This window comes from Melanerpes formicivorus, unplaced genomic scaffold (genome assembly GCF_026170545.1).
Source record: "Melanerpes formicivorus ecotype bairdi unplaced genomic scaffold, bMelFor1.0.p_v2 SCAF_3, whole genome shotgun sequence".
Classification (NCBI taxonomy): domain Eukaryota; kingdom Metazoa; phylum Chordata; class Aves; order Piciformes; family Picidae; genus Melanerpes; species Melanerpes formicivorus.
In genome coordinates, this window is record NW_027142355.1 from 13,329,078 (window position 1) to 13,352,344 (window position 23,267).

General features: G+C 37.8%; 1 protein-coding gene across 1 annotated transcript in view; it reads right to left on the bottom strand.

The window, feature by feature from the left end:
- PRKAR2B (protein kinase cAMP-dependent type II regulatory subunit beta) overlaps nucleotides 1-23,267 on the bottom strand; it is a 71,598-nt gene that overhangs the window by 12,988 nt on the left and 35,343 nt on the right. The window contains exons 3-4 of the mRNA XM_068166990.1: nucleotides 7,983-8,035; nucleotides 6,854-6,937 (exon numbers count right to left, since the gene is read on the bottom strand). Of these exons, the coding sequence (XP_068023091.1) occupies nucleotides 6,854-6,937; nucleotides 7,983-8,035 (137 nt within the window). The remainder of the gene's footprint in view (nucleotides 1-6,853; nucleotides 6,938-7,982; nucleotides 8,036-23,267) is intronic.

Here is a 23,267-nt window from a genome sequence, read left to right on the forward strand (position 1 = left end):
TAATTTACATTTTAGTTTTACTTTATCAAGCAATATGCCTAAAATTCTGACAATAAAATTTTCCTCTACTTGTTGAGCCTCATTAAGTACATATCATACTGGAACAAGCAGGCTCTAGAGAAAACCACAATAAAGAAAATCCTGTAGATTTAGATCCACACATAATTTATGATGGTTCAGTTCGTAGCATTCCCAGCCACTGAAACATGGCTTTTGCCTTTTCAAACAAGCCTAAGCCAGTCCTCTACAGTCTTTCCCATGGGGAGAGCTAATATACTTGCTAGCTCAGAATCATTCTCTCGAGTTCCTTCTTTCCTTACACTGATGGCAGAGATCTGCTATAACTCACAGTTAAACATTTAATTTTAGACAAATAAAATTAGATGGAATGAATTTCTTCCATCCTTGGTAAAGCTGATCATGGTAAAATATATCATGCTGCCTAACTAGCCCAGCAAGGAATCATTTCACTGTCTGAATTTAGTACCTTTTCTAGAATAGAAAGGTATGTTGTTGCAAAAAGGATTCTTTCACTAACATTGAATGGATTATAGTTCATTTCAGAGAAGCAGAAAAGGGTGTGTGGGTGCCATTGAGAAAGACTGAAAATTAGGTACAGGAGTTGCCTTTTAAAAACTTTCATGATTAAATTAATAGGTAATAGTACTTCGGTCCTTTCAGTTCTCCTTCAGAATCTGCAAAAGTAACTCCCTCAGAATCTGCAAAACTGACCTATTAGGAGTTAGTTTTCTAAAGCATTTGAAGCAGCACATTCCCTTCCCCTTGCTTTGCATCTGAATTGGAAGATTGGCTGCTATTCAAAACCAAGTAAGAACTTCTAGAATGCTCCACACATTGCAGAGCTATAGAATACATTGTCCTCTAAATGCAAGCAATGTATTATATGGACCCTGATCCTTGGAAATTGAAGTATTCCCAAGACATCCTGGAAAAAGGACCAAACTGCAAAGATAGTTATTTGTATTACTGAAAGAATTATACATACAGGGTGTTTCATCTCAGATTTCAGGTTAAAACATTTTCAGTCTCATAATTATGAATCATAATCATGAAAACAACTTTTTTTTGGTAGGTAGATCCATAACTTTAAGATAACAAAGCAGAAGTCACAAGTACAAATCCCTTTTTAAAAAAAAAGGTCTTAAACACTTGAAGGCATTTACATACATTTGAGAGCTGCCTATTATCAACTGACATACTACACATGTATTTTAACTTTCTAAATAAACTGTTAACTAACTTAACAGAAAACCAGTCCCTTTCCCAAAGCTTTCTATGTAAAATTGAGAGGGGACTGCAATAACCAAACCAGGCATGTGGTTTTTGCTTTTACTGTGAGAACTACAAAACTGGCTTGCTCTGTGTGAATCCTTTTGATTTGCTGTTAGACTGAGGTTCAATTTACTGGCACCCTCCACAGTTACTTTGAAAGCATATAACCGGGTACTTTTAGAATTAAAAAGTAGATCTGTTATCATACACAGAATACCACATAATGCTGGTATTTTGTAAAATGGTGATGTCTGAAAGCTTTAAAAGGATGTTCTGGCTTTAAAAAAATATACACAGAAAATGGAAACAGGAAGCTTATTTTATATGGGCGTTTGTAAACCTATGTGTTATGCTGAGGCAATCTGGTAATCAGTACTCTAAAGAATAATACCTGAAAAAACGTGATAAACTTTTCCACAGAAATGAAGTCTATAATCTGAAGTATTAAACATGTGTATTGTGCTATCTTTGTGAGTTCTGATAAAATTTCACAATCTTAATATAGTTCTCTCAAATATAATAAAGCATCTCTTTTTAAGGATAATGTGCTCAACAAATAAAAAGAACCAAAATTAAAGTTTACATTCTTTGAAATGTGAATGTATATATAACATTTACTTACATTCTCTGATTAACACACACACACTGGATTATTTTTTCCCCCATTCTAAAGTGTGACACATGTAAACACTTCTTCAGAAAAGGAACTTTTTTGAGTGACATAAGCACTAATTTTGCATTAGGGAAAAAAGAGGATTAAGTGCAGTTGTTTGGGAACCCATCGGTTTGCAGAGTTTTGTGCCATCTAGGAGGGCACAGTATTAACATAACATGTTCAGGTATTCTGGACTCACACTTCCATATGTGTATTCTTATTATTTCACCACAAATTAAGAACATAAAAGTATTATAAGACTCTTCTGTTAGTAGCACTTTTCAAGGAAATGAGTCTACTATTCATAAAACACAGCTGCATTATGCTTTCTTTCATCTTCCTTTGGGTTAATCAATTTTAATTGATTAATAAGTATTTGTACTCTCTTACTATAATTCCCCAGGAGCGTGAATGGCAGTATGCCCAGACATTACTCTTGCATATTTGTGAAGAATATGCATAATTTATTACCTTTTAGAAAAGGGGCAAGACCTATTTGAAATATTCTCTACAAGCAAGACAAAGCTCTCCAAACTAAAATTTCCCTGTAAAAGGACAGATGATCCAAGACTGCTGGTGGATTTTTATGAAATAAATTGTTCAAACCTTTAAGTGTATGGCAGCAGCATACCTTTAATGGTACCAGTCCCTTGAGCTACCCTGTTACTCTGATAAAAAGTTAATTCGGGGTTTTTTTACTGCTGGCCTATGTGCCACATTGTAATGGGTTGGGGCAGACCCCCTCCCCACCACGCACAGAAATAATGACTCAAACAAACGGATTGCAAAAGTGATGGAAAGTTTAAACGGAACAGCGAGTGCGTGCAGAGAACTAGAGATACAGTGACGAGAGAAAAGAACCCAAAACAGACCCAGAGAAATCCCATCCCTACCTGAGGGTACACCCGAGACCCCCAGGGCTCCTTCTTCCCCCTCCCATTGCTAGGCTAGTCTCAGCTGGCCAGATCTGAGACTTCCCATCCCCCCGTGGCCTTGGGCCTAGCCAGGCCCAAGGCCAGAAGATCTCTCCCCCATGTTACCGACTGACGGAGGAGGAAGAAAAGAGAAAGTGCCAGACCCCGCCACGAAACTTATAGTGGTGCAAGGGATCATGGTAGGAAATAACCTAATTTCCTGTGTCCACCCACTGGGCTGGACTTCTGGACACAGGAAACACCCCTGTAGCAGAGGGCAGCCAGCCCAAACTACGACACACATCTAGCACTGAATAGGCAAACCAAAGAGTGTGTTAATAAGCTTCAGCAAAGTTTCCTCTTAAAAGGAGTAACCCAAAAGAGTAACTTGAAAAAACAGTATAGAGAAGTGTAAAAGGCTGTGTTGACCACTTGATGAGCTACTGTGGCTGCTGGTCCTCCCAGTGATAAAAGTTGCTGGGCTGAACAGAAACAAAGTCTTGGGGGGCTCATCCCTAGTACCATCCCAAAGTCATGATCTCATTTTCTCATTGCTGTCTTATTCAAAGTGGAGGAGAAAGTGGGTATGCAACTTCTCATTCCACTGCCAGCATCTGCAGCAGAAAAAGGTGTGGTAACATGCTTCATATAACGCATATAGAGCAACCAGTTTGACATATCATGACAAATATTAGGAGAACAAAAGTAATACCAGGTTTCTGGGTAACAGTTTAGATGTCAATTAAGAACAATACTGTGGTCTTACAGGAAGAGGTGTTCTGGGAAGAGGAACATGGAGAAGTGCTTTAGAAGAGGAATGGGTAAATCTAACCTATGTTAGATTAATAGTGTGGAGAAGGAAAAATACATGTGACTGCACCTTACTCTCTTCACTCACACAGAGTTCTGCTCCTGGAATTTCTCTTGATTCCTTCCTGACCTAGTTCTCTACAAAGCAGTCAAAAAGCTGTGCAAAAACCTTTTTCCCCTCAACTTGCTGACTGTGCATGTTTCAATCCATATTCTTCTTTTCCAGTAACTTTTTCCATACAGTTATACAGTAGCTAAAACTGCTACTGAGTGGCAGCAATCTGATGGGATGCGATTAGGCCTGAGAGAGATGAAAACAATGCTTGAATACTGATTTTGATTGGTTGTTTGTTGTTGTTATTTATTTATGGGAGTTAACTCAGGAGTGCCTTGCTGAATTGACATTAATTGACCAGTTTACATCCTCAGCAATCGACAAAGCTAAGAAAGCTGCAAGATCATTCAAATAGCTTCACAGACTTTGAGGAACGTATAGTTGTGCTTTAAAACATAAAGCACTACTTATGAAATTATACCAGAGCTATTGCTCCCTTATATCATGTTGTATTTTCCATCAGGGCCAATACATGAAATATTGATGTTTGTAAATATAGTTCTCCAGAAGCTTACCTATCTGATATTCAAACCCTGCTATCAGGTAAATGCAGGCTCAAAACAGTGGATATGTCTAGAAAGTTCTAAGTTGTGCTGAAGTCTGAAGGTTATCTTTTTCTCCTCTCTCTCATTTATGTCTTATATTCAAATGGTTGTGCTAGTTTTTACTTTTATGTGAAGGCTCCCATCTGTTGAGATGGACTCAAAATGCTAAGCAGTACTGTAAAAGTCACCTCATGACTACTGCAATTTCTCCCTCGGCCTTAATGATACCCTTATCTTATCCTTCCATTCAAATTACAACACAGTGTGTTAGGGTGGGATAAGGTTTTCAGAAAAATGTGGACTCCATTCAGTATCATGTACTGAATGTTACTATTGTTACACTGTATTCCAGAGTGGTGCCACATCTAGGAATGGCACTTGACACTTGGTGAAAGGCTACCAGAGAAAAGCCATTAAGCACTTCACATTGTCTCTTCCTCTCTAACTCACTGACCTCTGAAACAATGGGTTTCATACACAGGACTACAGCAGAAAGAGGTTGAAGTTCACACAAGAAATGTAACAGAGGGAATGGCAGACAGTCCCTCTGGACTTTTGTTCCCAAGACTTAGCTTTAGCAGCTGAAGATACTATCTCTCCAAGATGAAAGACAGGGTTTTTTCCTAATACATCTGAGAGCAAACTGCAGCAGCTGGCACCGTGTGCACTTGTGCTGCAGGTTGGAGAAATGGAAGGAGAGCTGGGATAGGAATATTTAAATTACTGCAACTATAGTGACAGAGCTTTTGAGTCTCTACCTAGTGGCAGAACAAGAAGGAAGAATGGGAGAAGGCCCCTGGGAATTACAGATCTTGGTTTCACAGAAAGAGCAAGCCAGAGTGAAGAAGGCTACATTTTAATGCCTTGCTATCTTCAGAAGTCAGTAGCTTTCCAGTACCTTTTATGAGTAAAGTTATTATAATGACAAACTGCTTTATAAAAACTATCTTATTCAACATTCCAGAATGCTGTCTGTGAAGGATTTAAATCAGAAGTAAATGTTCTTAATGCACTCATCAATTTGAACAAAGTGGGGTAGAAAAGAGTTGCAAGATCCCACAAGTGAATTTCAAGGATTTGGACTGCAAGTTCCACAAGTGGAAGACTAGGCTTAAAAAAAATCTGCTGAACACTTGGAACAGACTGTGGTAACTGCTGGCAATTACAAGTAACTCGTTCAGAGGCAAAAAGTAAAAAAGGAGTTCAAAACCTCAGGTGTATATGGTATCAAGAAAGGAAAAATCATAGTAAAGCAGTTTCAAATCCAGAGCAGATGCCCTACAAAGCACTTTGAATCCCTGAAATTATGCAAAAAATAATTCAGCAGTGGAAAGGGAAAATGTTTGGGTGAGTCTAGCTTGAACAAGTGTAGTGGAACAGCTAATTAACTATCCATTAAACAGACAGTATATGAAGGAGTTGGGAAATCTTCTGCATGAGGATCCTTAGTCCCCAAGAATATTAGCATCTACATTAAGAATTTTGATGCCTTCCTATAGTTGTAACTCTGGGCTCCAGGGTTCTGCAAAGCTGAGGACTGTGGCTCACTGCTCCTCAGGACCTCTCTGGGAATGGGCACCCAGGGTCAGGATCCAGGCTCTGTGCAGACAACAGTAGGCGTTGGAAACCTGCAGCATGAGTTAACATGCATTCTCTGGAACAGCACCTGACTTCCAAAGAGAGCTGCAGGTTGGTCTTTTCATTAGCTCCCTTTTGAATAAAAAATTAAAACTTTATGTTCTCATGCTTAAAACTCTATATAGTTTATTTCCCTTTCCCTCCTGTTCCCTCCCCTGACAGCACTGAATCAATTCTCTTGAGAAGGCATGTGGTGCTCTGTGAGTAATCCCAGCATCAGTGTGTATGTTTTGATTGATGCACTTGCCTTTTCCCTTAAACGTCTCTGTGCTTTTTTGTAGCATTATCACATTCATCTGATCTGGATTGCTCATTCACTATATTTAAGCTTTCTTAAAAGCCATAGTTGTTTCTATAGGGAATAGAAGGAAATCACCTGCACAGAAGAAAATTACCTGTAGCATTTTTCCTGTATTAAGTGAAATAATAGCATAAACACCTCACTATTGCCTTTCTCTTTCCCTTTAATTCGTGAGTTGCTTGTTCAATGCATCTATGGGCTTTGGAGGTAATTTTTGAGTACTCGGCATGCTAATACCAGTAGAAATAATCTAACATGCCAGTTAACTGACAAGTTTATATACATTGATGTACAGCAAGAAGATTTAAAATAAGAAAATAAACCAAAAAAACCCAAATACTTCACAATCATCTTAATGTGTATGTTCATATTAATATACTTCAATATGATCATTCGTGGTGGTGAATAAAAAGATCTCTATATATGAGGTATCAGTCATAAAAGTAACATTCCTGGAATTCATAAAATAGTTAAGAAAGTATACATAACATCTTAATAATCTGTAAACTTCTGTTCAAAAATTCAAGAGAATGAATTCCTAGCAGCACTGCTAGATGTTGTGCATTACAAAGACTCTCTTACCGGATCTAGGTTCTTAAAAAGAAGAATGTCCTTGCATGCCTCCTGCAGTCTGTTTCTTTGATCATCTGTTTTAGGGTGAATAATCTGGGAGATAGAATGGAAAAACCTTTGAAGTGGTTATCAGATAGCTCAGTCCTTCAGCTAGTGCTGCTAATTCAGCTAAGCATTTTACACAATATTTTTGCCATGCTTCGTCATACTTTCACGTCATAGCTATCAGGATTTGAATAAACACTCAATGATAACATTAAGCCACCACAGCATTAACAAATGAAGCACTGCTGTATTTAGGCTAACAGGATCTTTACATTTGTAGACTGCATTTCTGCAAGACATTCTGGATACCTTTATCCCAACTACTGCTGCATAAACACTACTACTCTTTAACCATATTTTGTATTTATCTAGCCATCTGCCATGACTACTTCCCAAATAATGTTTTGTGAAACAGAATCTGTGTTAAATTTATATCAGAAGTTTCACAGAATAAACAACAGACTACCTGAATGAGCCAGAGATTTACTAAACTAACTGATGTCTGGCTAATGGGAGTATCAGTCAAGCTGTTCATTAAACAGATATGCTTAAAAAGGTATGCTAGGTTTCAAAACTGATACTATAGGAAAACATTTTGGCAGTTTTATAAGCCAGAAATTAGGTAGAATAGAAACATTTCAATTTGTCTTGAAAAATCAGACTTACACTATTTCATATTAAAAACTAAATAAATACCTTTAAAATGCAGACATAAGTAAAAGACATGAATATAGTTGACTGCTTATTGCATTGTATATTTGAAAATCTTAGTGATTTTACAATATACAGGTTTTTCTGCATTTTGAAAAATAACAGAATATTGAGGAAACTTCTGCAAACTTATGAGAACACCAGATAAGTACTTACAGGAGCAAGCACTCTCTTGAAAAATACAACTGCACAGAACTGTTCCAGTAACAGACCACATGTCAAAGGTGTAGTAATTTACAACAATACTCACATCAGGTCCTTATTAAAGTATATTATAGCAGAGACATTTTTGGAATGGAATGGTAATGCTGGTTACGTTATTGTTCCTCAATTTAATGGCCAAAACTGAAAAAACAAGTATCTGATTCAAAGCATTACCTACCCTAGATTCTGCATCGTCCTCTTCCTCATCAGGATTGTAGGTTTCTGCACACACTGAAATAAAAAATGTATAATCTTAAAGTACAATGATGGTTCACAAGATTTACAGAACAGAAACTGTATTACATGGCACAGTAATGTAGCACACAAGATACCGCTGAAAGGGTCCACGACAAGTCATCTCCAAACTGCCAGTGAAACAAAGCTATACTTGGATCATTTTTGCACATATTTTCTGTGTTTTAAAAGACCTTTAATACATTTACAAATTTCTCACTTAACCTGTTCAAAGTGATCTTACCTTACTATCAGAATATTTTTTTTTCTGATGTCTAAACTAATTCTTTCTTGTTAGAATTTAAGGTATTCGTAGTTCCATATCCATATCTTCATCTGTGTAAGTTCAAGGAGGTTTGGGGGTTTTGTTTTTGGATTGAGGTTGGTTTTTTTTTATTGTTTTTCTTTGGTTGATAGCTTGTTGGGTTGTTGGATTTTCTTTTGCATACTTGAAAAACCTTTTTCTCCTACATTTTACTTTTCAGGGTAAATCTAGTTAATTATTTTTCTTACAAGTTATGTTTTTCAGGTCTCTAGTCTCATTGCCATTCTCTGAATTCCCTCCAGTTAGCACAATTTCTATTAAAATGTGGTGCTCAAAACTGGACCCAGTATTTGAACAGGCCAGAGTGCCAAGTACAACAGATGAGTGACCCTGCAGAACATGTCTTTTCCATTCATCCATAGCTTTTCCTGTGTATCATTTTCAAAACCACTGCTTAATCAGCTGTTCAGTGTCCTGTGTATGGCTATTCTGTCCAAGTGTAGTACTATGGAATTACACCTATTAAATACTGCTATAATCCCCAAGCCATTTTTCCAAAGTGTCAATTTCAGTTCTAATCCTATTCTCCAGCATCCTTCTGATCCATTTTCAACTTTGTGACAAATGCAGATTTAGTGAGCATACTATCTAATACATTATCCAGTTTATTACTGAAAAAACCCAGAACAGTTCCTAAAATAAACTCTTGTGGAAAACACTCACGGCACTCCAGCTTCAAGATTACCTTATCCAAAAAATTTTGCAGCTATATCCCATGAAACTTACATTAAAAGACACTGTTTGATGTTCCCTAGCTTGTTTATAGGGGGCTTCTGTGACATAGCATTCAGAAGTCAAAATGGAGGATATCTGCTCCGTTTCTTTTATACACAAATTTTAATCGCTTGTTACAGGATATTATCCACACAGTGGGTGCTCTTGGTTGCTTTCCTCCAGGTACTTGCAAAATGATTTAATATGCCTGTAATTTCTCTAGGGACAAAAATTACCTGTGTATCTGTGATAGGCCCTTGTCCTCTGTAGCTCTTCCACCCTTTTAAGAATCAGGTTTTCTAATTTTCTGTTGTTTTGTTTTTTTCCCCCACACTGAGACTGATTTAGCCAGCTCTTCCAGTTTCCAAATATAGCGTATCTTAGCCACAACTAACCTGAGAACATCAAATACATTAAGTACTCTCTGTTTTGTCCTTTCTTTATCCTAGGCTGCATTTTCTACATGCTCTTAATGAGGCCAAATCAAGACTGATGTGCTTCCTTTAAGCAACAGAGCAACACTTTCCTGGAATATGCTCTTATCAGAAATGTACTTTCAAAACAATTTTGGTTAGTCCTCATGCTCTTTCTTGTGCAGTCTTTTCTTGCTGACATTGTTTGGCCTTGGCTTCTTTGCGCCTATTTTTTCCCCCCTCCTGTCTACATCTTTTGCTATTCTTTTGTTCTGAATAATGTAAACAAGTTTTAGTTTACTACAGGATTCCTTCTTGCGGTTGATATAAATGAGGCCCTCATAGTTTAGACAGATTTATTTTACTATGCTACTCGTCCTTCTCCTGTGCTGTCTCAATCTAAGGTTGTTTCCTAAGGGAAACATCCAATTCCTTCTTTTCTCCACATTCCTTTCCAAAGAAATTATGTCCACAATATCCCCTTGAAACCCGTTGCTCTGATTCTTTCAGTCAACCTTCTTCCCTTCCTGCAATCTGTGAGCTCTGTCATTCCAGGATAATTCTCACTCTAGCAGCCTTTTCTCTACCTATTCTTGATAGCAAATATAATAACTTTGCCTTTGATTGTTTTTCCCCATTGTCTCAAAATCTGGTCCTAAGTGCAGGGCAAAAAAAGTTGGTATTCTCCAGCCATCTACCCACCACTCTCACTAAACTATGTCCCGAAGTGCCACATCTGTCTACACATTTTCTGAACACCTCAGGGAACACAACCACTTCCCAGAGCAGCCTGTTCCAATGCCTGACTACTCATTCAGTAAAGAAATTTTTTGTAATATCCAATCTAAACCTCCCCTGGTGCAGTTTGAGGTTATCTCCTCTTGTCCTATCACTAGTTACTTGGGAAAAGAGACCAACTCCCACCTCACCACAACCTCCTTTCAGGTAGTTGTAGAGAGCAATAAGATCTCCCCCAAAGCCTCCTCTTCTCCAAACTAAACAATCCCAGTTCCCTCTGCTGCTCCTCATTGAACTTCTTCATCAGACCCTTCACCAGCTTCATTGCCTTTCTCTGGACACACTCCAGCAACAAAACGTCTTTCTTGCAATGAGGGACCCAAAACTGAACATGGTATTCACACTTGTTCATGGATTGGGATTTCAGATCCTCTTTTGTGTTCCCTGTATTTCCTATATTATTATACAAACAACTTCTAAAGTAGTGATCAGGTAGACACATTAACCTCCTCATTAACTCATCCAATTAAGACAATTTCATGGCAAAGCATATAATAGCACATATTATGCAGAGTCCCAAAAGAAGTCTTGGTCCCCACCATATCAGACGCCCAACAAACACTAAAATGTTGACTTTATAAAACCTGGCATCTACTAGAAACTGGATTTGGTCCCAGATAACTACAAAAGGAAGTCTGCAATCTGTTGAATGACTGCAATATTTTACCTTTATATAAACAAAATGTTACTACCAACTGTTTTATAGTACTACAGTTATATCAGTCTCATCTGAAATAAACTTTAGGGGACTTTATTTAACAGCAACAATAACAACATGTCAAGTGAGCACCGCAAGCCATGATACTGTAAACCACTATGTGGTTCAGCTGGTATTAGCCTTGGTGCCCTACTACATGCGTGTGTACATGGAAGACAACAAATCTGTACTACTGGGTGTATGAATAGTTTGTATCAGCCTGAAGTACAGTTACATTCCTTCCTTACCTCTACATGTAAAGTATTATACAAAACAGGAATTTACTATCATTGATGTTATCTCAGAACTGACAAGCCTCAGAGATCCTGGGTGAACATTTAACTGTCTTCCAGACCACGCGAAAGAAATCAGATCTAACCTCATTCAAACCCATCCTGGATCATCTTATCAGACCCTTGCACATAGCCTGAAGGGGGATCCATCTAGCAAGTATGTTTCTGAGGTCTTCTATGCCACCTAGTGTCTCCCCCTAACTTCACTCTCCCCTGCTGTAAGCTTATTTCAGTCTCATTAACTTTTATCATCAGGTTCCTTCATTATGTATTTCTTGTTTACCACTGATTAGAGAGAATATATTTAAGAACTTCTATTTCTCCTGACTAGTGCTTATCTCCTCAAATTTTAAAAATATTTGTCCTTATAATCTGTGATGAGAAACTTACTCTTCTGGTTAGAATTCTGCACTTATTTTGCCTTGGTTTATCTTTTTTGACATAATCAAGAATCCACCTTTTACTTGGTTGGTGACTTGAAAATTATACCAGTGCTGCAGCTCTGCAGTTTCAAATATGGAATTTCCCTTCCTTTATTGCTCATTTCAGTCACCTGTCTTTAGAGATTTTATAGTCTAGTAACATCAATTTCTAAGTGCATAACACCAGGACAATGTCTCACAAAGTAACTTGATACATTTTATTTATGCTCTTGAAATATGGCCTCAGACATTACTACAATTCACTGAATTTCATGCTGTGAACACTGGAATTTGGCACATGAGAACCCAAATGACATAAACCATCTAAAACTAAGTGAGATGCCTCTTACATAGACATCCACATCTGTAAAGTCATGTGGACTCCAGTTACAATCAGTGGAGAGAAATCAGCATGTTTACAAAGCAATTCACCTGATCTGTATTACATGTCCAGGTTAAGAGACAATTAATGAAAAATGTGACTAATTGGCTGAGATAAATCATAAACCTCTTGAGAATAGTCCTCTTAGTTACAACAAGCTGCAAGACTGATTCCCCCACTTCTCTATTTAGTCCATATTTCTCAGAAAACAAAGAAATTCAATATCAGATGATGATGACAGATTGCTTGTTGAATAGCACACTTCTTTATTCATTTAGTGTGTTTCGGGGACTTCGTGTGAGGTCCCCATCTCTTTAGTCTAAGGCCTCACAGACATTGCTGGTGGCTGTAATACTCATAGTATTCATTATTTCTTTTTTTATACCTGTACAGCTCATTCCACATTCCTGACAGTACACAGCATCTTCAAATACCCTGCCACATCCTGCTATGTGTCACTACTAAATTCAATATTCACACCATTGCTCAAAAAGCAATCCCAACACTATTCTTAGGGATCTATTTCGCCCCATCAATAATTATGGCATATTCCTGCATTGGTTGCTAAGCTCAACTAATTGAAACTATTTTTATTCAGTTTTTCCAACTGAGGGTTAGGTTTCACGTACAGCTCCTCAAGATGGACAAAAATAAGCCCAAATACATCAATGCAAAGTATTTGTATGAAAAATCTGAACTACCGAAAAGCGGAGGTATAATTAAAATGCACATTCACTGAAAACTGCACACGGATTGCTGTGTCAGTCAGAAGAGGGAAGCTTTAGGAATTCCTAACTCATCACTCCCAGGAAAGTCCATTTTCTGGTTTTCTGCTAGTAAGCATGCTGTATATTCAAAACCACTATATTCACTTCTCCTGAGTTAAAAAATGAAAATTAACATACAGGGAGAAATAATAAGATCACAATAAAAAAACAAACACATTAGTTGTGCTCTAGTCCCTCAATGTATCAGGAAATAAGAAACTATCAATAATGAAATTAATGAACATTCATATGTAATCATAGAGTAAGGTATTATACTCAAAACACGGCAGGAAAAAACTCAAAATCCTTTCCAAATCCCAGAATCTCTGACTCAAAGCACATTACAAATAATTTTGCAGGAAAAAAATATAAATCTGTGGAAGTATTTCTTCATCTCATTTAGTGCAAATCATGACCCCATTTTTGCCAGCACACCTATGAGGCTGAACTGTGAAAACAGACCAGCTCTAGCAACCTTAGCCACACCAGCATGCCATACACCCCTACAAACATCCCTAACTGACAGACATGCCCATCCCCTCATACAGAAAGAATGTCACCTTCCTGGTTTAGCCATACAAAAATTGCTAGGGTGAGTTAATGGCAGTGCAAGATGTTCTTTCCATTTTGCCAGGATGTACATCTCTTCATCTACTAAACACCAATTTGAAATATGACACACAGACACTCCTCACACAGAAACACATTTTTCAACATCTCCCCAGTTCCTACCACTGCAGCAGGAACTAGAAATAGATACTGGCACCCTAAAAATCCCCAATGCCATAAGCAGTTTTTATTTATGCCAGAGCAATCCTGTGTGATAGTAGCAACGACAAATACCTGGTCATGGTCTCTGATGCCTGCAATGATCAAACCTCATTTCTAGACCTGGTTTTGGCTGGACCACATAGAAGATGAGATTGAAGAGCTCTAAGTAAACATGAGGACTAAGGAAAGAACATCAGCTTTTTCCTGTACCTGAATGCACAATGAGATGAGATAAGATTTATCTGATATAATAAGGCAATACCAATTGGTTTTGCTGCAGAGATCCACCATTCGTGCAAAATCCTGAAACTATTTCAAGAAGATAAATTTACTTTATATTTAAACTAATTTGGAATGAAAAATCATTGTTCCCATGATACTATCATAAAAGAAGGAATTTGACGTGCCTACACCTTATAGGGTCACTAAACTGAAATAACTTCTAGGCATAATTAGGCAAATAAACCTTGCAATTCCACATTATTTCTATTTTAGACATACAGCATTTACACTACAACTGCTATCAAATCAGAATAAAAGTATGTATGGTAGCCATAGAGATATGAATGTTCTTGAGATTTCCTCACAAGCAGCAAACTCAAAATTGAAGAAATTCTCCAAACCTACCAGATTTCTTTCCATTTTGCCCCCCATTAAGAGGTAGCAACTTGTGGGTGATCCACTACCTAACAGAAATCACTACGTGCTCAGGACACCGACTTAAAAATCCAAAGGTGGATAAAATCCAGGCAATTTGTTTCCTTAGAATTACCAGGAAGGTGGCCTTCAGTTCATTAAGCAGCCACTGACTGAATCAGATCCTTGGGAGCACTGCCAAGAGAGTCTGTTTCAAGACTAGCTGCTCTTGCTTTCCATGTATTGACTAAAATTCTCTTGAAGACTGCCTGATAGTCATGAACACGTACCAAATACCAGGTTTCTGCTCAGCTGAGCAGCTCAATGGCTAAATTTGTTGCCAGAACTGAAGACCTTGCTCAGCATGCACTATATGCTTGCAAGAAATCAGACTCACACAATGAACTTTTCTACAGTATTTTATCTTGTCCATTTGCTACCAATGCTATTTCTAATTAATGAAGTTTCAAGATATTTCCTCCAGCATTTCTACATAACATGAAGTGCCTTATATAACATGTAGCATCCTGAATATGGTACATGCCAATAACATCCCAAAGACTCTCAATTCAGAAGTCCACACATTTCACTCATATTTCACCAATTCTCACACTGAAGCACAGATTTCATAAAGATTGCACTGAACACTATGAAAGCCCATTTGACAAACATGACGGCTTACAGAAGACATTTTTGGATCATGCCAGTCCAGCTGAGTTACTCATATTTGCACAAGTTCCTTAATATTTGGTACACATCAGTAAAAGTTGCAATGCGTCAGACTGCAGTAGCCGAGGCACTCTGCGCCACATGCTTATCACTAAAGTCAAATATGCATGCTTTCCTTTAAAATCATAGAGGTTTGAATCACTAAATAGTGGCCTTCCAGTACCTGAAGGGGGACTAGAAAAAGGCTGCAGAGGGATAATTTCCAAGGGCCTGAAGTGATAGAACAAGAGGCAATGATTTTAACCTGGAGGAGAACAGATTTAGACTTGGTGTTAGGAACAAGATCTTTACCATGAGGGTGGTAGAGTACTGGAACACATTGTCCAGGAAAGTAGATGGGGCCCCAACCCTGGAGATATTCAAGGTCAGGCTCAACAGGGCTCTGGGCAACCTGATATAGTGAAGGATGTCCCTGCTTACTGCAGGGGGGTTGGACTACACGACCTTTGGAGATCTCTTCCTACCCAAACCATTCTACATAAAAGGGTTCAAGAAGGCAGAAAAAGCCAAAACTATTGCCTCTGACAAGCTTGTCTCAGTGTCCTGCCAGCAGACTGATTTAACCAAGACACGGTGAAAAACTACCAGTATTAGTAAAATAAATTGTCCAACAAAATGAAGAAGGTATACATAATATTTAATCTAGAACACTCCTCAAAACCTTTGGAATAACATCTAATTTAGTCATATTACAAGAGTTCCTCGGAGACATGTGTTAAAAACAGTGATTGCACTTAAGTAGTCTTGGTTTGGGCATCTAAAAGTGCAAAATTCAATCTCAACAGGCTTCACAAGAAACCTTTCATCCATATTGGATTCAGAATAGCAAGCTGAGACTGGGTACCTAAATAATAGGCAGATTCATCCATGAATAGCTGCTATAGCTAATTTACCTTTGCTTTTCACAGCTATGGGACCAAAGGAAGGAAGCTTGAACCCACTTTTCCTCATTTTCCAGAGGTATGTTGGCTTTGGTCAAATGACTGTGTCATGCTCACGTAATCTTTCATACAAGAAATATGATAAACCAAATTTTCTAAAAAGGTTCCAGATAAAACAGGAAGACAGGTAGACAAAAAGCATTATGGAAAATATTTCTGCCAAGTTTTGGGAAGGCTGATTTTGAACATCTGGTTTCTCAACAATTGCAGAAAATCTATTTAAGACATTTTGCTGACAGGATTCTCTTTAGACAGCCAAAGGATGTTTAGAAGACAAATCATAACTATGAAATAATATATGCTGGTTTACTTTTTCATAGTCAAAAGAGAAATTTGTTGTCATGACATAATACTGGTACTACATACTAAAGGTAAGAAAGCAAGCACCCAAGAGCAATTGCACACACTCACCTACACCTATAATGGTGCAGACAACTCTGAACAAGCTAAAAGCTGGACTACAAATACTATCCTTCCAAGAACAGGGACTGCAATCACTCCAAGAACACAGATTACTACACTTGTGTTCCCTATTAATAGAATTTGTCCATAACCATGTGGCTACTTGCCACTCAGAACAAGAAAGAAGGTATCAAGATCTCACAGAACTAGTTCATACTTTTCTAAAAGGAAAGTAAAAATACATTTTAAAAAATAATTTAAATAAAAAAAAAAACCCAACAACTCAACTCATTCAGCTAACAAGCTGTCACTGATTGGAACTAATATTTCTCAGGAAGTTCTTAGGTATTCTGATGACTGTTTCTAAACACCCTCCATCCCTCCTACACACGCACATTTGGTACCATTAGGAACTAAATACTACCGTATTCTTGAGACTAAATGGGTGAACACACAAACAGATGTGAATCTAGCTTTTCCCTACATACTGTAAAACATGGTTTATTTCTTCTTCTATCTATGCATCTTCCAGATGTCCACAGTGCTGTTTCACTCCCTCTTTTTTTATTTTATTTAAAGAAGATGCAGAAAGGCTGGGTAAGGTGTCATCGATACATGTAGGACACTCTATATTGTATTACTTTTTTTATGCTAGTCACCACCAAAGAGCTGTGTTTTCTCAGTACTTACTTAAAACTGAATCACATTTGAAAAGAAGCTGGCTCAGAAAAACTGGCATAATGTATGCAGGAGAAGATCATTGATGAACACCTGACAATGTGACCCCAAAGAGCTTCATATTCTCAAGACAGACAAGAACCAGCCTTCAGCAATCTGGTCTAATCTAAGAACTGGTCTGCTTTGAGCTGGAGGCTGGACTACAGATTTCCTAAGGTCCCTTTCCAACCAGATTTATTCTACAATCCAGAAGAATTCAGTCATTAGGAAATTACCTTTCTAACTTTGAGTCCATAAGCATATTCACATTACTTGTAGTTCCAAGTTGTTCACCTGGTGCTATCATCTAGAAAATGATATCTGAATGGTTATCAAAAAGAGAAACTACAGAACCACTTTAGAAAGTGCCGCAGGCAAGCTAAAGGCTTTTTTTGTGTCATCACTAAGCACAAGAAACATCTTATGCCACTGTTCTTGAAGAAGGGTGGAGAAACCTTGAAGATTTTGGCCTGGTCTTGTCACAATGAAAGTGTTGCAGAACCTAAGGAGTAGTGGCGTGCTGTGTAGATTTATCACAGAAGACTACAATAACACCAAATATATCCAGTGTGAAATACCACAAAAATTCAGCATACCACTTGTCACAGAAGACATTGATGCTAAGCAGTTGACCAGATGATAAATCATTGATTCACAGTTAGTATAAACTAGAATTTATTGTTCTGAAGTCAACAACTGGTTGAGTGAGCTTCATAATCCATGATGTTAAACCATTTGACTCTTAAATGCTTCTCTTGAGAACCAGATGCACAAAGAGAAGTCAATAATATGGAGAAACTGAAAGGCCTAGTTAATAATAAGGAAGAATAATAAAAAACACCACATTTCAAAATGCTTAACATGAGCAGCATCTGCCTTCAGCATGGTGGTGAAGACTGCAGGAAGTGCAGACAGCCCTAGCATATTACAGGAACCAAAGTTCATTACTGCTTTATGATAAAGAAACTTCTGCTTCTGTGCAGTTCATTAGAAGCTATTATTTTGCAGATATTGCCTTTAAGTTAACCATCTAAGGCCTTACCTGAGGCTCCTCACCCTGATAAAAGCACAAAAAGCAAAAGGAGAAAACTGTCAACACATCCAACAATGCCCTGCAAACTTTTAAAGGAAACCAAGATACTGTCCTGGTGACTGAAAAAGAAGAGAAGCCACCATATGACAGATGCTTAACAAACATCAGGATGTTCCTGTACAGGCCAGAACCCTGAAAACATGATTCCCTATTGAGAACAGCAGGTGACATGAACCTTGAGGCTGTAACTACACAACTAGAGTACCTCAAAGATAATCTGGAATCAATATGGGCTTCCACAAGGAGTACTGTTGGTCAGAGAAAACAAGACAACGAGAGATCTCTGTAAGCTGCCATCTTTCAGAACAAACAGAATCAGTTAACTCACAAGTCAGAATCACAGTGATGAAAATAAGCACATGCTTTTTCTGTTTGTGTGTGTTTTGGGGGTTTGGTGTTGTGGGTTTTATGTGTTTTTTTATTATTATTTTGTTTAGTAGTGTTTTGTTTTGGTTGTTTTTTTTTTTCTTTCATATTGGAGGCATTTAACATCATCAGGAATGAATGAACTGCATCAGACCATAGAAATTCCACATTCATAAAAATACCCATAGGTCCTTTTCCTTCTTCAGCACAAAGATGGAATTTCCAAGTGACTACTACTACCATCCACCAAAGAAAGTGCCCAAAAGAATGTTAATTTTCATATCTACATTCACATCTTAGAGACTGTATCACAGCACTGAGGGTTTCAGATTTCTGGTGTTGAGGGATCAATGATGAAGCTGAAAGAACACAGTACTATAACAAGTGTCACTTCCACAGAGAAATCCCCAGCTGGTCCCAGGGGAACTGACAGAGCCCCACTGGTCTCATCTTTATCATGAAAAGTCTGGAGAAAGAGACAGGCACATCCTTGAGGAGTCATCTTAGAAAGGGCATCACAATCAGTTTGGTCCCAGAGGTGCACAGAGTGCACTGTTACTTCCTACAGCTGAACTAAATCAGGCCTTTGTGGCTTTCTCAGCTCTGCTCCTGCGCAACAGGTAGCCGATTCCTTCACTTGCTAAATTTCAAAGACCAGCAAACAGAGCACTTATCAGGAATGCATCACTCTCTAAACAATAAAAATACTTCACATATGAATGGGCAATAGAATTCAAACTTCCCAAGTCTCACACCAATAGATGTAAATTACAAATTCATTACTGCTTTAAACAAAAAGATCAGGATACAGAATAATCCACCATGCAGAAGAAAATCTGCCTAAGCAGAAAGTGGTTCATCTCTGCAGGGTGGTTAGAGGAGCAGACATGTCTGAGAACGTTACAGCTTGTGCTGTATCCCACCCACTCCTTGCTCTGAGGATGAAGGTGGGTCAGGCATCGAGTCCCTACAGGCACTGCCAAGGGAAAATAACAAATTGATCTGAGTGTCAGAATACTGACACTCCCAGTGTTCACTTAGAATATTACCCACAGAAAGACACTTATTTATTGATGATAGCAAAACTATCTAGAAGTAATTCCTACTGTTACACCTAGGGAAAAAAAATTAATCCTATTTTCTTTTATTCTTTTTCAAGAACAAAATAATATGTTTACTATTACTCTGTCACCGCTAAAAATCTAACGACTTTGAAAAGGCACAGTGGAAGAGAGAAGGTGAAAAAAAAAAAAAAACCAAAATCAGTGAGCTGCTAATGAAAGGAAACTTTAAGATCTTCCAGATAATATAAACCCATTCATCACTCATCAACATCCTACACTGACCCCTGAAAATTATAAAACTTTTTAAACCAGTAAAAATTTGGTAAGAAGTATTACCACTGGTTTTGGTGGACACAGCAGAAGGTCCTCAGAGTATTTTTAGACTCTCACAAAGTTAAATATTAACATAACACATCTGTAAGGATGAAGCCAAGTAATAGCTATAGGACTATATAAGAATTAGAGACACCACGTAAAAGCACTGTACATACAGCATGGGTAGCCTGTGGGATCCAGAGAATGGTGGATACACCATATACAGAGCCTCCGCTCCCTCAAACTGGTGCATCTGTCCCCCGTAGTCCCCAGCCATTCCTTATATCTGCAAGAATATAATAGAAAGAAAAGGAGTAACAGGATGCTTCAAGACCTGAGAGAAGATGGGAGCACAAGGTTCAGGGTCTCCACTTCCTCACCCTGGCACTACTCAACAAGTCTGGGCCTTCAGTTCTTCACCATGAAGAACAAACAAAGTTTAATGGCCATAAGGGCATGGTGCAAGTTGCTTGCATTTAATGCCATTTTTAGAAGGTAAGGGACCACTGCTGAATGGATTACAGCTACAGGCTCTTTGTCCAATCTGATTTCTAATGTTTATCACTAATTACACATTGCACACAAGAGGTAGTATGAATAAAACTGGATTTCTCAAGGAAGCAAAATCCAAAGAATTGAAAGTAAAAAGAACCCTCAAAAGCCCTAAAAGAAAGTTTTCTATTCACTACTTCTGTTGCCTGCAAAAAGAAATTAAATTCTAAGTTACTTTCCCAGGGAAAGGGAAACAGCGAAGAGCTTCCCAAAACACATTTGTGTCTGTACGAGCTGAGGATCAATGACTCAACTGGAAAACAGAGCTCTAAGTCTTCACTGGACATGATCATTCATAAAAATAAGAGGACAGTATGAAGAAGCAAACCATCACATCACTCCCACTTCATTTTGGATGGAGCACAAAATAAAACCAGAGTTTAAAAAGCCCCATATTTCTGACACTAAGTATTTGCTCAATAGCGAAAAGAAATGCATATCACAGATGGCTGGAAACACAACGCTTTGATTAATCCAGCCAGTCAAGGGTTACTGTATTCTCTTCTTCTAAGCCACTTACATACATTCTACCCACTTGCATCAATGTTCAATTTCACAACCTAATCCTTAAAGTGTGCTGATTTTATCTTCAGAAGGAAGGACAGTGGTAGCTCTAACTTCACAGTCATAACCCATACACAGAGTATTCATTAGAATGGCAACATGAAGATGTAAATACAGTTCCTGCAGGTACCACTTGTATGATAAGTGGACTATGAAGCCAAATAGTTGGCTGTGATTGCAAGCAGCCTATAAACAGACACAACTCCAATTACTTATATATATATATATATGTCTTTGAAAATGATGTGTGTTCTGATTAAGGAGCCCTACATGAAAAGTGTGAACTGAACAGAAATGCCCCTGAGATATGCTTACTTTCTTGCACAGTACAAGCACTTGCCAACTCAATCAACGTCTAGCTGAGCATCTCCATTCTAAATTAAATCAGTGGGAGATACTTTTTTTAAAATAAGGTCTAGTCATGAATGGGGGCTTAACAAATTAATGTTAGAAAACATAACTCACAATCAGTTAGTTTTAACTTTCAGTAAACAAGTTTCTTCTGTTTAATAATTCAACCTTCTAACCAAAAATTTCAAAGCTCTTTTGCCACATCTGGTCATTAAACTAAAATCATGTAACACAGGAAACTACTTTGCTTCAGCCTTCAAAAGGTCACAGATATTGAAAGAACTTTGTTAAAACTCCCAAACAAGAATTGTGGTCAGAGATGAACCACAAAATATTACACCATGAAAATTATATTCCAGAAATGTATGGGTATGTCAGAATTATGGGTATGACTGGCACTTTTTAGTACCACAATTTTTCTGAGTCCAGTTAGCTTAAGAGTTGTTTAATACAAGAAACACAATCAAACCTGCCTCTGGGTTGGGGCAACATGCCTTGCTATGCTCCGCTGTCATTGATACTGCTAAAACACAACTATGCCCCGTATAAAAGCTAGTTACTCATGCTTTGCACTGCCCCAACTGTTTGTGTGCAGTGGTGACACAATCCTTTCTGTTCATTTTTTGTAGACAATAGTAAACCAAACAAATCTAATGCACAAAGCATGATGAACAAGCATCAGCACACTATATGTAACAACAGTATGATAGCAATAGTGACTTGGCTAGCACAGTTCTACGTAACCTCACTCAAAAGAGCACACTACACACTAAATTTAAAAATTAATTCTCCAGTGAGTTACAAGCCTAAAAGCTGTAGAAAACAACTGGCTTCTCTGATCATGTTTAGATTCTGTGATCTTATCCTCAATGGTAAACGCAAACTTGGAAACAGGTTAAAACAGAAAATACAGTATGACCTGACACAGGAAGAATTTGTTGTGTGTCAAATGTTAACTGGAGATAAGAGAGAATTATTAATATGAAAAACCTAGATATAAAATTAGGATGAATCAGAGAATAACTGTATTTTATTATCAACCAGTTCATAGCACCCACTGCAATCTGAGAGCATCTATTAAGAAATCTTAGTACATTTATTCAATAACTATTGATGTGCAAACTACTGCTTGCAGATAAGTAACAGCTATATTTATTGTTATTAGTGTAAACATTTGGCATAGTTTCTGTATTTATTTTGATAGGAAGTCTGTTTTGTCTGGAAAACCTGTTTTCTCTGGACTTTATTCACTAGTACTTAGAGATGTAGCAAAAAGATGTTCTCTCTGTCATAATGCATTTGTTTGGTCATGAAAGCAGTATTAGATACTACATTAAAGTATCTGAAGTACTGAGAGTGCTAAATACTGGTCTGTCTAAAATAAGAGGGGAGGGAAAAAAAAAAATACCTTCTTAGATAGACCCCCATCTAGTCTTAAGCAAAATAGGAGCCTACTCGAACCTCAGTACTCAAGAAATCAGGGGGAGTCAGGCTCTGTCAGGGTCTCTGGCACAGTCCCAAAGAGCGGTACCGGATGAGGCCACACTGCTGGCTGCAGGAAGAGCTTAGGGAAAGGGCTTAGTACAGAGAAACAAGCTCTACTGTGGCACTTCCCTGTGCCCATCTTATTTACTAGCCACATACACAAAATGAGTTTAAAGGAATTGGTCAGTCAAACAAATTCATACCTTGCTAGGATATCTGTGCCTTTCACAAACTGACTAAAATAGTTCATTTAGAGGAATTTGATTTGCATTTTAACACCAACCTCCAGTTTGTTCTGAAACAAGATCTGCCTAAATAGCTGGAAAAATTATGGTGATTGATTTTATACTATATGTAGAATACTTTCCAAAGGTAGTATAAAAACAGCAGTAAAAAATTACAGTTTTCTGTAAAGAGGTGTATGTAGTAGTC